Below are 16,935 nucleotides of genomic sequence, written 5' to 3'. Positions count from 1 at the left end.
CTCATGAATAGTGACATAACCAGGGGCTTCTTGATTTTCTTAAATAAAAGTGTTTATGTTTATGATTTGGGGGTTGGGATGCAAGAAGAAAGGCACTATTAAAATGTTAATGCCAAGGTTATGTTCAAAATATAATATAACTTTGGTATTTAATTATGAGATAGGATGTTGATACGTCACTAATTTTCCCATGTCATTGCTGGGAGTGGTTTTATCCCACTTTGTAGTCGTGTCCCTTCCATACTTCTGACATTCAGAGGAACTGGGTATAAAACAGTCAACCTTAGTCCCATAGAGCTGTTCTGTCACTATATGTACCAAAAGAATAGCTCTATAATGAGACTTCAATTTAGCTTTGTCCCATGGTGTGGACCTTGGAGATGAAATTATAGTGAAACAATGGTTCTGCTTCCACAAAGGGGCTAGCAGTTCAGACACTGGCACTACCAGTCACTTAATCACATTCCAAATTTGATGTTTCAAAATTACCTGGTGTTCTTTTTAAAAATAATGATACCTTCAGTAGTACCCTTCTCCCTATCACTCACCCCCATGCCCCCACCCTTCCCACACACACGACAGGATTCAGTATGTCTGGGGTGGACATTTTTATTTTCATCAAATGCACCATTTGATTTGGTTATTCCAAAGGTGGATAACTAACAACCTGTGTAACCTCAGACCCTTGATGTTTATAATTTTTATTTTCTCTTACATAATAATATTATAAGGCTGATAGTGTTTGCCTGTGGCACTCATGATCTAGCCTTGATTAGGACATTCTTTTCTAATGTTCTCTGGGATTTATTAACTTTTGTCATTGTTATTTTTATCATGATTTAATTATAGTTTGTGCATTCAGATAAAATGCCTGGGATACACATAGTTTGTTGTATGAGTGAGAGTGGATGTGTTATTGAGTTAGTGAAATGTGACTTTTACTTTTGCTATTTTCCTCTTCCTTGTGGAAATGTGGGAGACCTTTATCTTATTCTCCAAGTCTCATTGTCATAGCCTTTTCTGGTGTTCAGGTTTCTGTTGCCTTCATGGTCAGTAAATCGAAGCGAGCAATTAATAACGTTTTATAGTTACTGGATTTTTGGACTGTGTCTTGTACAACTAAAACACCTGTGATTTTTATTTTATTTTAATTATTAGGTTAATTGTTTGCTGTGTCATAGAATGCTTTTGGCAAATTACCCATGGCTGTTTCTGTTGGAGGAAAAACACTTCACAGATCTATTGGCTGAGGTTTAGTAAAAAATGCTTCTCTTAGCGTTTAGTCTGGTTGTTCTGCCTTACAAGAGCAGGTGTGGTGGGGTTGCACATTTGAATCTTAAATAAGATACTATAGCTTATATTTTTTGTTATTATTTTAACTGTGTATTAGATGTCATGGATTGTATTCTACTAGGTGTCTAAGCAAAATGTGTTCCAAATATTCTGTTTTACCCCAGCTGAAATAGCAGTGAAAGAGGTATTTGAGAGGGGTTTTTTCCTAATGAAATGATTTACTGTGTTAGTCTCACTGCCATCACTTTGTTGCTATCTTTGCATTATCAAAGGTGGTGACATATGCAGGGCTGTGCCAGTCCTTTCATATAAGGTTGAATTTGAAGGCTTCATTTCTTCCCCCACCTGTCACCTTTTTTTTCCCGTCACTCTATTCAATCCTGTGTAATTAAGGATGATGAGGTGTTAAGATTAAGTGGAATTAGAATGAGCTAATTACTAATTACTCACACCCAAAGTAGGAGTACCCTGTAGGGAACAATAAAGTTGGGGACAGGGTGAGAACACCGGCTGTCTCCCAAAGTATTTGCTTCTAAAAACATGCACAGATAGGTGTATATGGAACGTCTGAGCCAACTACACAAAGCGGCTTTGGTCTCACTTAAGATTCCTCATTGAGGTAGCCTGGGGTTGATCAATAAACACTTCCAGTTCAGTAAATACTTACTATGCTATCAATTTCTTGATGAACATGCTGCAAATTAGGCTTACAAATATGTTTTTTATATAGGGATTCAAATAACTGGCACAGAAGTTGTATGCATTATATACTTGTTAACAGATTTCTCTAAGGGTACTTATGGAAAAGTAGTATTTTCAGGACTCAAATCACTTAAGTCTTTCTCTTTGATCTCATCATTTTGACAAATAAATTGCATTACTTTTCCTTTTAACATAAACAATTTGAAAGACAGATTATTATTTGTAATTTGGCCAATTTTAGGTCAACCTAAAACAAATCTAAAAACCGCTTTGTTAATCCAGTTAGTTAGTTAATAAAGTGTGTTCCTCCATCAAATTTTTGTACAAATTAAGTAACAACAGGAAGTAAATGGATGAGGATATTTTGAGGCAGTGATAATCCAAAGGGAGTGCATTTTATGTAAATATTTTTGAGATCCAAGAGGGCAATATTATTTTTAAGTGATTGAAGTTGATTCTTTTTATTTAAAATGTTCCCATAATCAACCTGTTGGTCTTTTTGCGACCTGCACTTTTTTTTTCAGGTTGATTTCTACTTATTTATAGGGCTAGCTATGTAACCCCAGTCTGAATAAATTTGGTATAAGCTTTGGATACCTCTAGCAGTTAAGTACAAGAATGACTCTTTACCTAGCACTAAACATTTATTACTTTGTTCCCTTTATATAATCCTTTCCAAGTATCCCCTCTTCTTAGGAAAGTTGAAATTTTTATAAGCATTTTATTTTTCTTTTGTTACCAGGCAAAAGGTTTTTACATTTCATTTAAATACCTCATAAGGTTTCTTGTTTTTAAAACAAATTTAGAAAATAAGAAAGGTACCTCTCAGATTGCCCTGAGGCATCCACTGAAGGAGATTTCTTACTTACAAGGGATAGTAGGCCATTGCATGATGACATCTCCAGACAAAATCTTGGTATAAGGAAAAGTCATGTGCAAATGTGGAAATTCAGTCTCTATCACCTGTGGAGTGTCTGTTTGAATGTGTAGTTTGGCCCTTACCAACACTTGCTTTAGTTTTTGGGTGTTTCTGACAACCTGTCCACCTTCTACCCAAATACTCCTTTGAGTCTTAAACCACGAGTGTTATTTTAAGGAAGTGCTTCTGAAAAAGCAGAAATGTATTAGTGGATATCATCAGTGTGAGTATATAGTTTATGTTATTTAAAATTAAAAATTCAAGGAATTGGAATCATTTTTAATCAGTGTCCCTTCCGGCTCTTGCAGATGGTCGTGGAAACTGAGAAGTATAGCTTGTCCATGAGGATGGCTTCGTCCGAGGATGTGAGTGAGGTGCTGGCTCACATCGGCTCCTGCCTGCGGAGGATATTTCCTGGCCTTTCTCCAGTGTGAGTTCTCCTGCAGAAGGGTGGGGGGCAGAGAACTTTTTCCTCTTCAATTTGGCGAATAAGAACATGCTTTCCTCCCACCCCTTCTCTTAGTTCCTCTTTCACACTTCCTTCTTCTCTTAAATATCCAGGTAGGCAGTTAGATATGTGAGGCTGGAGCTTACAGAGAAGGTCCACGTCTGGAAATGTAGCAGAGGTGAGAGTCATTAGTGTCAAGAGGATCTTGCTGCATGACTGTTGATGAGGTCACCTAGAGAGAGAAAGTGTCTTGACAGTGAGCCCAACACTTAGAGGTCAAGTTAAAGGGGAAAAGCCTAAAAGGGAGTCGGGTAAGGATTCCCTTGGAAAACCAGAGCCTGGAAGACTTTCTGAAGGAAGGACTGGTGATTGCAAACTGACACTGGGCATTGGACATGCTGAGGGTATCTACTGAGTTGATACCATGAAGGGCACAGGCCTTGACCAGAGCAGTTGTAGTGTTTGGTAGGGAGAGGCAGACTGCCCTGATTGTGAAGTGAGAAAGTGGATGTGGTACATGTAGAAAACTTCTTGGAGAAGTTTAGCTCTGAAGGGGAACTGACAAATAGAATATAGCTAAAGGCATGTGAAATTTTATTTGTATTCAGAATGGGAGATATTGGAGCATATGGCTATAACGAGGGGAATAATGTAGTAGAAAGTGAGAGATTGTTGTTGGAGACAGGGTAGTAAGCACTATCCAGGAGAAGGTAAGAGGTACACAGAGCACACGATGTAAGTGTCCTTCCTTCTAGCCTGGGATCTGCTAGAGCAAAGACTGTGTTGTTATTAATCTTAGATCCCTAGTCCTTGGCATGTAGTAGATACTCACTGACGTTTTGCACAGGCCCATAAATTTCATGCTTACTCAGTGCCTAAATAGAGTTGGATGATGTGATCTGGGAACATAATAGAAGTTAGCAGACAGTGGCCCTGCCTTCAAACCACGGACACTTGAACTCAGGTGATAGAAAGCAGATGAGACAGTAGGTGATTGGGTGGAGATGGGCAGTGAATGAATGCAGGCTGGCTATGCAGAGGAGATCTACCTGAAAAGGATGAAGAGTATTTACAAGAGGAGGTAGGGAAAGGAGAGGCAGTTCAAATGAAGGTACCAATGTGGAAGAAAGTGCAGATTATATTTAGAAAATGACTTGGCAGAGAATTTAAGTAACTTAAATGTACTTGACTTTCATTTCATTTTTGTATTCAACACACACAGTTAGCTTATCAAAATAAATTCTTGGTATTTTGTAACTTACATGTTCTGCCTTTACTCTTGAAGTTCCTTAGATTATACTACATGATTTTGGCCAGGGAAATGTATAGTTATATTGGTGTTGGTAATTGTGACTAGAGAGGGTAAGGAAGTAGGTAACCATATCCTCTCTTCTACTTTCCTGATATGCCTGAAGTTAAAACTGTCAGTAAGGAAAATAGTTCCTTTACATAAATAATATAGAAGATGCAAAATAAAATATGTCCCCAACGACCTCATAATTAGTTGGAGAAAATATGCAACTATATTTGAACTCCTCAAGCCTTATTTGAATCATTGGTCCATCAAATATATGACCTGAGCCAGTCGTGGGGACCTTGGGTCCCTAGCCTCATTTCCCTCCATGCTCAGAGCACTTCTGGCAGGGACTGGTCAACAGGAAAATGTCTGATGAGCAGCAATCAAGAATCAGGAGGACAAACACAGCCAGGGCAGCCATAAAAAATATCTAATCACTGTTAAAATTGCTTTGTTAACATTCTCATCTTTGCTGTGCAACACTATCATCGGAAGCCTCACCTCCAAGACAGTGGTAGTGAAGGGAAACCCAAGAAATAGTTATAGTCTGAATGCTGTTTTAATCTGTTTCCACAGAAGTGTCTGTCAAAGCAGTTCTCTACAGGAAGCTATTTTGCCTTGTGGCCTTCAGCTTCTTTAATATCAAGCACCTTGGCTTCTCTCCAAAATCAAGCTAGTTTTTTTGATACTAAGTTAAGTCACTAGGATAAGTTGGAATTAATTTAGAAAATATTCTCTTAAGAACTTCCTCGTGGCACATACATGAGTAGAATGTTTCCTGCCCTCTAAGAGTTTATAGTCTAAAGATAGTGCAAGAACGTTCCACAAATAATATAATGATGAGAGTGATACATCTGCAGATATCAGAGGAGGGGAAGTCACATTTAACTCTGGATGTTGAGAAAATAATTTTGGGGAGATAGTCCAAGATGGTGGATTAGGTAAATGCTATGCATACTGCATCACAGGATCACACCAAAATTACAAATAAATTATAGAACCATCAACTTTAAGAATCATCTGAAGACTAGCTGAACAGAACCCCTATAACTAAGGATATAAAGAAGAGGCCACATTGAGACAGGTAGTAGAGGAGGAGATGCGAAACAGGCTGACCCTAAACTCACAGATAGGAGGACATCACCTTGAACATCAGGAGGAACACCTTGGTGGTGGAGGTCCCCCCAGAAGAGGGAAGGGTCCCAGCCCCACACCAGGCTCCCCAGCCCAGGGATCCTATGCCAGGAGGAGTTCCCACAACATCTGGCAGTGAAAATCAGCGAGGACTCTACTCTGTCTGCCTGTCCTGGCGAGATGAAAGGTGGCTGGAAACCCAGATGCCCTTTAAATGGCCCGCACACAGACCCACTCTCTTGCAAACACTCACCTGGTTTCTGGTGGAGGAGCAACAACTCGAGAGGCGCCAGTGACATACAGGGAAAGACTGAGTTGTGTGGCTTTGAGGTAAGGGCTGAGGGACAGCAGCCATTATCTTTGTGTAGAGCCTGCCTCACGTGTAACCTACAGGAGGGTGCCATCTTTTCTATGTTGAACCCCCCTCCCGTATCTCCCCTTCCCTGTCCCCCGCAACGGGCCAAGTCTGAGACACCATTGGTCTGGTAAAATTTGTGTGTGCACATCACCTTGGTGATGCCCTGGGTCCCTGTGCTGCACAGCTAGTACTGCATCACCCAGGGCACTCAACAGCTGCTGAGTAGCCAGCCCTGTCACACAAGCTGTGGAAACCTCCTATAGCAGCGGATGACATATGGTGGCCCAGGGAACTTTTGGTGGTTGGCAGTGAGTAAGCCACAACCTGTGCCACATCTTCTCTTGAGAGGCTCTTGGGGACCTGCGCGCTTGAGACAAGGGATGGCTAGCCACGATGTTCTTAGGGTGTTTTTGTGCATTGGTCATGGGCCTGGCACCAGTGCAAGAATGAAAATTGCATTAACTTTGAAAAAACCACCATCCACACTCCGTGTCTCCTTGGAACACTACCCTGCCCACCTAGATCTGCATTGCCAGTGGCACTCTCAGCTCTTGGGTGACTGGCCATGGCCCACAAGCCATGGAAGCCTGTTATGGGATGGGATTGCTCGTGGCTGCCTGAAGAACTTTTGACGGTGGTCACGGAGCCAGAAATTTGTGCTATAGCCTCTCTTGGCCAGCTCTAGGGATCTGCGAGCCCGAGGAAAGCAGTGGCTGGCTGTGGTGTTCTCAGGGCATTGTGCGAAGTGGTTACAGGTCTGTCACTGGCATGTGAACTGAATCTGCATTAACCTGGTAAAGACTGCCTACCATACCTTGTGACTCCCTGGGATCATGTGCCGCCCAGCTAATGCTGCATCACTGAAGGTACTCTCAACACTGGGTCAACCAGACCAGCCCACACACCTAAGGAGGTTCTTTCAATGGCTGAGCCTTATGGGCAGCTGGCAGGTGGCATTACGTCTAGGGGGCCTTGGGCTTTTTGCTAAGCTGCCACAGGCCCAGTACTGGTGGAGGCAGGCCTTGGTTCACAGCAAGGGCATCCAGGATGAGCACAGTCAGCAGCCAACCACTTTGTGGCTCCTACCAGGTAGCCACAAGGTGGTCACAGGCAAGGCTGAAATTGGCCTGCATGGGAGCCCCTTCCAAGAGACACCAGAAACAGCATACCCAGAGGCCAACTTCAGACCACACCAGAGCACTACCTGGTTAACTCCACAAGTGGCACACCCGAAGGGGAGTCTCAACAAGTACAAGAGCCTGCCAGTGTGAATCCCCCTCTGAGGGGTCAACCCCCACACAGTAGCTCATACACTGTGGGTATGGCCAATCCTCATAGTCAGTTGCCTGGGAGTCAGTCACACCCACTGATATGCCAAAACAATAAAGGCTTAACTACAACAGGAGAACACACACAACCCCTCAAAGGACAGTCCTGGAATACATGAACATGAGATGAAGGAGATTGCACCATTGGACCACATAAGACATATACTACATAAGGTCACCCAGGGAAGACTGAGAGACATAGGAGATCTACCTAATACATAGAAGCAAACACAGAGAGGCAGCCAGAATGTGGAAACCAAGAAACATGTCCCAAATAAAAGAACAGGAGAAACCTCAACAAATAGAACTAAATGAAATGGAGGCAACCAACCTCCCAGAAACAGAGATTAAAACATTGGTTATAAGAATCCGTAAGAAACTTCATGAGAATTTCAACAAAGAGATAGTAAGCGCATAAAGAAGGACATAGGAACCATAAAGAACCAGTCAGAAATAAAGAGTACAATAACGGAAATGAAGAATGCACTAGAGGGAATCAAGAGCAGATTAGATGAAGCAGAGGATCAAAGCAGCGATTTAGAAGGCAGAATAGCAGAAAACACCCAATCAGAACAAAAAAAAAAAAAAAGAAGAAGAAAAATGAAGATAGTTTAAGGGACCTGTGGGACAACATCAAATTTAACAAACATTCGCATCATGTAAGTGCCAGAAAAAACCAAGAACTGGGCTTTTGAAAAGATAAACAAAATTGACAAACCTTTAACCAGACTCATCGATAGAAAAAGAGAGAGGACCCAAATAAAATCAGAAATGAAAGAAAAGTTACAGTGGACACAGCAGAAATACAAAAAATTTAAAGAAAATAATATGCCAACAAATTGGACAATATGGAAGAAATGAATAAATTCCGAGAAGCATACAATATTCCAAGGCTGAATCAAGAAGAAACAGAAAATCTGAACAGACCGATTACTGTCAATGAAATTGAATCACTAATCAAAAAGCTCCCAACAAACAAAAGTCCTGGACCAGATGGCTTCACAGGTGAATTTTATCAAACATTCAAAAAAGAATTAACACCTGTTCTACTCACACTATTCAAAAAAAAAAAAAGAAAAAAAAAGAAAGGAAATAAGAAAGAACAATGAAGGAGGGTCCTAAGCTCATTCTATGAGGCCACATTACCCTGATTCCAAAACTAGACAATTACATTACAAAAAAAACTATAGGTCGATATTCCCTAATGAATATAGATGCTAAAATCCTTAACGAAATAGTAGCTAACTGAACTCAGGAGTACATTTAAAAGATCATACACCACTATTGAGTGGGATTCATTCCTGGTATGCAAGATTGGATCCATGTCTACAAATCAGTTAACATGATACACCATGTAAACAAAATGAAAAATAAAAACCATATGAATAGATGCAGAAAAAGCATTTGACAAAATCCAGCAGCCATTTATGATAAAAGCTCTCAGCAAAGTGGGAATAGAGGGAACACGTCAACATAATAAAGGCCATATATGACAAACCCACAGCTAACATCATACTCAATGGGGAAAAGCTAAAAAACATTCTCCTTAAGATCAAGAAAAAGACAAGGATGCCCATTTTCACCACTTTTATTCAACACAGTACTGTAAATGCTAGCCCCAGCAATCTAATATGAAAAAGAAATAAAAGGCATCCAAATGGGAAAGGGAGAAGTAAAACTGTTATTATTTGCAGGTGACATAATACTATATAGAGAGAACCCAAAAGATTCCACCTAAAAACTATTAGACCTGATAAATGAATTCAGTAAAGTAGCCAGATAGAAAACTGATATTCAGAAATCGATTGCATTTTTATACACCACTAACACACTATCAGAAAGAGAAATTAAGAAAACAATCCCATTTGTAATTGTAGACAAAAAAATACTTAGGAATAAATGTAACTAAGGAAGACCTGTACTCAGAAAATTATAGGACATTGACGAGAGAAATTAAAGAAGATACAAATAAATGGAAGCATATACCATACTGATGGATAGGAAGAATTAATATAGTTAATATGTCCATACTACCCAAAGCAATCTATGGATTCAGTGCAATCCATATCAAAATCCCAATGGCATTTTTCACAGAACTAGAACAAATAATCCTAAAATTTATATGAATCATAAAAGACCCTGAATAGGCACGGCAATCCTGAGAAAAAAGAACAAAGCTGGAGGTTTCACACTACCTGATGTCAAATTATGCTACAAGGCCATAGTAATCAAAACAGCATAGTAGTGGCACAAAAACAGACATATAAATCAATGGAACAGTAAGTATAGAGAGCCCAGAAGGCAATCCATGCCTGTATGGTTATTTAATCTATGACAAAGGAAGAAAGAATTTACATTGAGCTAAAGACAGTCTATTCAATAAATGGTGCTGGGAAAACTGGACCACCTTCTTATGCCAAGAATAAACTCAAAATGGATTAAAGACTTAAATGTAAATTCTGAGACCATAAATCTCCTAGAAGAAAATACAGGAAATAAACTCTCAGACATTATGCTTAGTAATATTTTTGTTGATACATCTTCTTGGGCAAGGGGAACAAAAGAAAAAATAAACAAATGGGACTACATCAGACTGAAAAGTTTTTTTCACAGCAATGGAAATCATCAACAAAACTAAAAGATATCATCTGATAAGGGGTTAATATCCAAAATTTATTAAAAAACTCATACAACTCAACACCAAAAAAGCAAACAATCCAGCTAAAAAATGGGCAAAGGACATGAAGAAACATTTCTCTGAAGAGGACATACAGATGGCCAATAGACATATGAAAAGTTGCTCAATGTCACTAATCATCAGAGAATTGCAAATTAAAATCTTTATGAGATGTCATCTCACACCTGTCAACATGTCTGCCATCAATAAATCAACAAACAACAAGTGTTGGCGAGGATGTGGAGAAAAGGGAACCCTTGTGCACTCTGTTGGTGGGATTGTAAATTGGTGCAGCCACTGTGGAAAACAGTATGGAGGTTCCTCAAAAAATTAAAAATAGAACTACCTTATGACCCAGCTATTCCACTCCTGGGTATTTCTCCAAAGAAATGCAAAACACTAGTTTGAAAAAAATATATGCACCCCTGTGTTTACTGAAATGCTATTCACAGTAGCCATGATATAGAAATAACCGAAATGCCCATCAACAGATGATTGGATAAAGAACTTGTGGTACATTTATACAATGGAGTTTAACTCTTACATTTGCAATAGTATGGATGGACTAGAGACATGCTAAGTGAAATAAGTCAGACTGAGAAAGACAAACACCATATAATCTTACTTATATGTGGAATCTAAAGAACAGAATAAACAAGCAAACAAAACAGAAGTAGCTTCATAGATACAGAAAACAAACTGATGGTTGCTAGATGGGAGTGGCTTTGAGGGTATAGGTGAGAAAGGTGAAGGGATTAGGGAGTACAAATTGGTAGACACAAAACAGTCACGGGATTTGAAATACAATATGGGAAGTATTGTCAGTAATGTTGTAAAAACTGTGTATGGTGTCAGGTACTAGACTTACCAGGGTGATCACTTCATGAATTATATAAATGCCTAACCACTGTACTGAAACTGGTATAAAATAATTTTGAATGTGAACTATAATTAAAGAAAAAAAATATGTGTGTATATATGGTCATGGGATGCAAAGGACAGCATAGGGAATACAGTCATTGGTATTATAATATTTACGGTCTGAGATGGGTAGTAGACTAGTTGCGGTTATTTTGTGAGGAATGTAAATGTTTAATCATTATGTTGTTTTGCATACCTGAAACTAATGAAAATAATAACAATTAATTTTTAGAAAAGAAAAATATATTTGATTTGTGTTTGTTTTCCTCCTTTTTTGAGAGGACAGCTTTTGTCAGGGATATACCTGGGGAGAGTTCTGTGGTCAGATGGCCAGGACTGTGTGACTGGATACTGGAAGCACAGAAGGAGGGCAGGTGCAGCTGCAGCCTGCTTCAGGGAACAACAATAGCCTAACCTAAGTGGAATTGAGAGCCTGCACATATGACTGTGAGATAAGGGTAAGGTCCAATTGCAGAGGCACTAGGAAGCCAGGGAAGGCTTTTGACCTTTACAGTCAGATGATAGTTACACTTAGGGAGAATCAATTTTCCAACTGCTTTATGGACTTGAGTGGAGAGAGCCTCAAGGTGAAACTGGAAGGTGTCAGATTGACTGGATCTTGCAGGGATGAGACTCTAGGCAAGTGAACTCACTTCTCAATGCCTCAGTGTCCTCATCTATAAAATGCAAATAATGGTACTAATAGGTTTTGTGAGGATTGAGTTAACTCATGGAAACTGCTTAAACAGTGCTCCAGAAACTTGAGCTATATGGTGTGCAGTCAGTTACCTAGAGGTGTCAGAATAAAAGCCCACATGGTCAAAAGGAATTTGGTGATGTTTATAGGGGACTTTTTTGATGTTTATGATTTTTTCTTATTATGTGTTTATATGTAATATGATTGCTTTTTTGTAATTTGATATTTTTTGGTTAAATGGAGTAGTAACATCCTCTTTAGGTGACAGAATAGTAATCTTATCACATGATTTTTTGTTATGTTTCATTAATCTTTCATATGTATGACACATTTGAAAGTCGGCTGACTGTTAACATCAGTATGTTAGGACAATGTTTCTTTACTACTATAATAAAAATAGTTTTGCAAATCCCTTCATGAAGTCAAAAGCTCATTGAAGTATGAAAGGTGAGATTATTGTGAAAAAAGTGGCAAAATAGGAGTTTATGTGTAAACAGAAGAAAGTTGCTTTTTATAGGTTGTGGTAGTCCCCTCACTTTTCTAAAGCAGTAGATAGAGCATTCTGTTGTGATGTGGTTTGCATCATTAAAACACGTACTGTTCTGTAGACAGTTGCTATATTATATAGGCTGAGCATTGGAAGTGAATTTTAAATCAATCAATTAATGTGATTAAAATAATTTACAATTTTTTGATGTCCACAATTTAAGTGTGAGGTTTGCTTAGAGAGCTGGTGTGCATGTCATCTAGTTCACTATTCTTTGCCACATAGAACTGTTTTCTGAGTCTTGTATAAATTTAATGTACATAATGTAAATATAGTTGATCCCACTATATAGTACTGCCTGCACATGTGTGGCAGGCCTGACATATCTGTTTACTAGGACTTTCGTTTACCTGTTATGGCAGCTACTCTGACAGCAAATCCTGTGTCTGTCACACTCTGTGTCTGCATGTGTGAGCTGGTGCCCTGTGATGCACATACAGATGGGCTTATCGCTGTTAATTAGCTACAGGTAGAAAACAATGTGTATGGGGTAGATTTTCCTCTCACTCCCTGTTTCTGTGCATGGTGTTAGAACACATAAGAAACAGTTGCTACCTTCTGGAAATTTATTTCTTACAACTTTATCTCTTATGTAAACGAATATAGTTGTTTCATGAGACTCCTATAGTTCCTGAAATCTAAATTTTTTTCAGTTCCTTAAAAAAGGAAGGTGAGAACTGTTATAGAAGTAAAGCTACTTGGAAAAGCTCGGACTGATTTGAAAAGTGGTTTTGAAGGTTAACAAACCACCAGGTGCAGTGTCCTCACAGCAGGGCCTGTTCACACAGACTTTACACTAGCTCCTGCTTCTTTCACTCTATAGTTGATTCTTCCTTACCCCTGAGCGTGAATATGCAATGTTGTTTTTGGAGTAAAATTGAGGCTCTGGTTCCTGAATTTGCCCTGAAGATTTGTTTGTTTCTCCATATAATCCTGGACTGCCAGGTTCCTATTGTTAATCGACCAGCTTCCTGTCAAAGATTTTTCTTTTATTTTCTTCCTGCTTTTGACTAGCGAAATTTCATTCTATGTCATTGAAATAGCATGCCCTGCAGTTTGCAGAAATAAAGCAAGAATTTTAGAAGAGAAATATGATCTTAGATGAAGTCACAGCTCTGCCTTTTCTTTGCATAATATCTGACTTAACTGTCTTTATGTCGCCAGAAAATAATGTCACTGAAACACCAGGATGGCAGTACTGAACCAAGACAAGACATTCCAAATGGACAGATTCTGTATTATGACTTTCATGGTGAATGTCTTCTTATACACACAGTCCCCCCCGCATTAAGGACTTTTAGAATAAAGGGACTTAATTGTTGGTGTTTCAGGTAAAACAGAAAGATCATGTTGCACTTGGAGAGATTGTGCATTTACGTAAGAATTTGAAGGAATTCGTGGCATTCAACATCTATTGGGTATACCTGGTTATGCTTCAGTGATTAAGATTTCAAAGAAGCAGGAGGAATATTTCCATGACAGCACAATGTTTGTATTTACCTGCTTTGGGATACAGTCAAGGTTTTCTGTAGGATAGAGCAAGTCAACGGGCACCTTGTCAGGCTCTAAGCACGTTTTATTTGGAATCTATCCAATCAGAAAACAGAAATAATAGGGGACATTTTCTTCTGCTCTATAGGGTATTGACATTCACGGTAACTGGAAGTATCTTACGTAGTCGAAGTGCTTTTAAAATCATTACATAAAGAGCAAAATATGTTCTGTACGATTTAGTAAGTGTATTTCACTACTTTTCACCTAGGTCCTGTCCTGGTCCTGGGTGATTCTAACCTGCTAGTATCCTTCCTCACAGCCCAGGACCTGGTCATCTCCACATTATTCTCATGGCCACACCCTAGACCTTGTCATCTCCAGGAACAGCTTCTCTCGTGGTGAAATCACAACTTAGTCACCCCTTTATGACTGTAGCCTCTGGTCCTCTCACTTTTCTCTCCCTTGGATATACCAGCATTTGGACTTTTGGGGGGCTACCCAGCCATGGATCCCTTGGCCTTTCCCCCTCTTTCCATCCCTTCCTGCCTTCCCTTTCTGACCGCTTAGCCCACAATGTCTACTGGCGTGGCCCTGTCATATGCTCAACTCCCTCTGTTCTCCATTATTTTTCTGGCTTGCCTGCCTGGAAAACCTACGACCCTGCAGCAAGCCTGCTGCCTCTTCTCCACATGTATGGGGCTGCTGAGAGTTACAGGAGAATATCCCACAGCTCTCTAGGGTGGTGTCACCGAAACTCATTACCTTCCCTCTTACTAGTTTCTTACACTCCCAGGAATTTCTTTGTAATTTCCCAAGTTATTTCTCTCTCTATTGCCAAAGTTTGATCCACCCAGCTCCCCAGATACTTGTTTACAGTGCTTATCTAATCTCATACTCCCTGTTTAGGCTTTCCATGGTTCCTCATTCCCTTGAGAATAAAACCCAAACCCCTTAATTTGACCTCTGAGGCTCACCATGCTTTCTGGTTTCTGCTTAGCTCCCAAACTCCTCTGTTACCCCTCCCTATCACATGTTATCTGCTCACTGTTTTGAGCTGTATTCAGTTTCTGGTACTTGCTGTCCCTTTTCCTGAAACACTTACTCCGCATGCTTCACCTGATTAACCCTTTCTTCCTCCTTCAATCATACACTGAGAGGCACTTCCAAGCTCCCCGTACTCCACTGCCCTCCCCCCACTAGAGAATGAGTTAAGTGCCCCTTCTTTGGCCCCGAACTTTCACCCTGAATTTCCCGTATTACCACTTCTTGTATTCCCTGTTTATTTGCCTGGCTCGTTTCTTGAGGGCAGGGACAGTATTTGTTTTGTTCATGGCTGTATGCCTACCTAGTACCTGGGAAGTGGTCTTGGCAGACTGTAGACATTTAACACAATTTTGGGGGTGAATTACTGAACTCACAAATTATTCACTAAATGATTCCTATGTGATAACTATGACGGCATCAGCTAATATCTGTGAAGACTTGACCATGCACCAGGGGGGTTGTTCTGATAACTTAACAGGTATTAATTTCTTTCTTTCTGGTCAGTACCCCATGAGGTAAGTTCTCTTATTTTGCCATTTCTGTGAATAATGGTGGTTGGCTGCACTTTTAACTGCTCCTTTGCTCTGCCTCTTTGTGTGTGGGCAGGACCTTTGTCAGGTTGTAAGGATAAAAATGGTCTTGGCAGACTGTAGACATTTAATACAATTTTGGAGGTGAATTAGACAAGTTCTCTACTCCAAAGGAGTAATGGTCCAGGGGGAGAGAGAATGAAAAGAACAGGTCTTCCAAAATGAAATGCTCAGTTTCTTGAGGGGCACTTGTGCGAGGTACAATGGAAGGGCAGAGGAGGAGATTTGAACTTTAATTCTTTGAAAATTAATAATTTATATTTGGTATACACATAATGTAGTAACAATTCATTAAGTAGACACACTATTTTCTAACTATTCTAATAAACTCTAATGTTATAAAACAACTAAATAACATTGCTAGATGCCTTTAGTTTACAAAGGGAAGTTAAATGACAGAGTTTATTAAGTTCCTATAGATTTCCACCTTCCTCATACTCAAAAAATAAAATCATATTGACCAAAATTGAAGTGATGCTTATCTTTGAAAAAAGGCGTATCACAAAATAGATTTCTATGTGCAGCTCGAAACACTTGATTTTTGAAGTTCATTGGTCTTATTGTTAATTTTACAGGAGAATCATGAAGAAAGTGTTCATGGAGCCATCTGAGCGGCTGGCCAGTCTTCAGGCTCTGTGGGACAGCCAGACTGTGGCCGAGCAGGGCCCCTGTGGTGAGCATGCATTTTAAAACCAAAAATAAATGGCTGCATGAATGTTCCCCAGCCAGGAAGAGAAGTCTATTCCTAGTATGCTACTGTAAAGCTGCAGTTAGGTTTAAGGTATAATTAATACCGTACAAACTAGATTTGTGGACAGAAGTCCTGTATTTAAGCTGTATTGCATTCTGCTCTGCACCTACTGTAGAACAGGGAATCTTGGTTTTTTTTCCTAAACAGAAGAAATGATCATCCTTGTCGACGTCGGCCATGTTTAAGCTTTTAAATTTTAATTTAAAAATCGTTTAGCTGAAAATCTGTCACATTTCTGTTGTATGTTTCAGGTGGATTTTCTCAGATGTATGCCTGTGTTTGTGATTGGCTGGGGTTTCCATACAGGGAAGAAGTACAGTGGGTAAGTATATCAGTGTATACATGCGTGCGTGTACACACACACACACACACACACACACACTCACACACAAACACACTCACACACTCTCACACACAAACATATACATACACCTGGAGAATACTCCAATATTTGGCTGGATTATTTCTCTCTCTTTTTCCCACCATTCATATTTTTGCTTATAATCTTCCTTGCTCAGATTACATAAAAATCTGCCTATGTCATTGTCTGATTCTCTTTGCATCTCTTTTGCTTCCCTGGTCATTTGCCTGGACTATTTACATGACTGAATTGTATTTCAAATAGGATGTGGATACAATTTATCTGACACAAGACACCCGGGAATTGAATTTACAGGACTTTAATCATCTTGACCACAGGTAAGCTGCTGCTTTCTTTCCTTTCTTTTCCTCTAC

General features: G+C 39.6%; 1 protein-coding gene across 16 annotated transcripts in view; it reads left to right on the top strand.

Annotated features, from left to right (window-relative positions):
* The window catches only part of CARMIL1 (capping protein regulator and myosin 1 linker 1), a 349,148-nt gene that overhangs the window by 126,540 nt on the left and 205,673 nt on the right, over positions 1 to 16,935 (top strand). For all 16 annotated transcript variants that reach the window (XM_033092802.1, XM_033092806.1, XM_033092813.1 and 13 more), the window contains 4 exons: positions 3,223 to 3,344; positions 16,025 to 16,122; positions 16,452 to 16,522; positions 16,826 to 16,899. In XM_033092802.1, coding sequence (XP_032948693.1) covers positions 3,223 to 3,344; positions 16,025 to 16,122; positions 16,452 to 16,522; positions 16,826 to 16,899 — 365 coding nt within the window. The remainder of the gene's footprint in view (positions 1 to 3,222; positions 3,345 to 16,024; positions 16,123 to 16,451; positions 16,523 to 16,825; positions 16,900 to 16,935) is intronic.

Source organism: Rhinolophus ferrumequinum, chromosome 22 (assembly GCF_004115265.2).
Source record: "Rhinolophus ferrumequinum isolate MPI-CBG mRhiFer1 chromosome 22, mRhiFer1_v1.p, whole genome shotgun sequence".
Taxonomy (NCBI): Eukaryota; Metazoa; Chordata; class Mammalia; order Chiroptera; family Rhinolophidae; genus Rhinolophus; species Rhinolophus ferrumequinum.
Note: the sequence above shows the minus strand (reverse complement) of the source record. Positions and strands in the feature narration are given on the sequence as shown.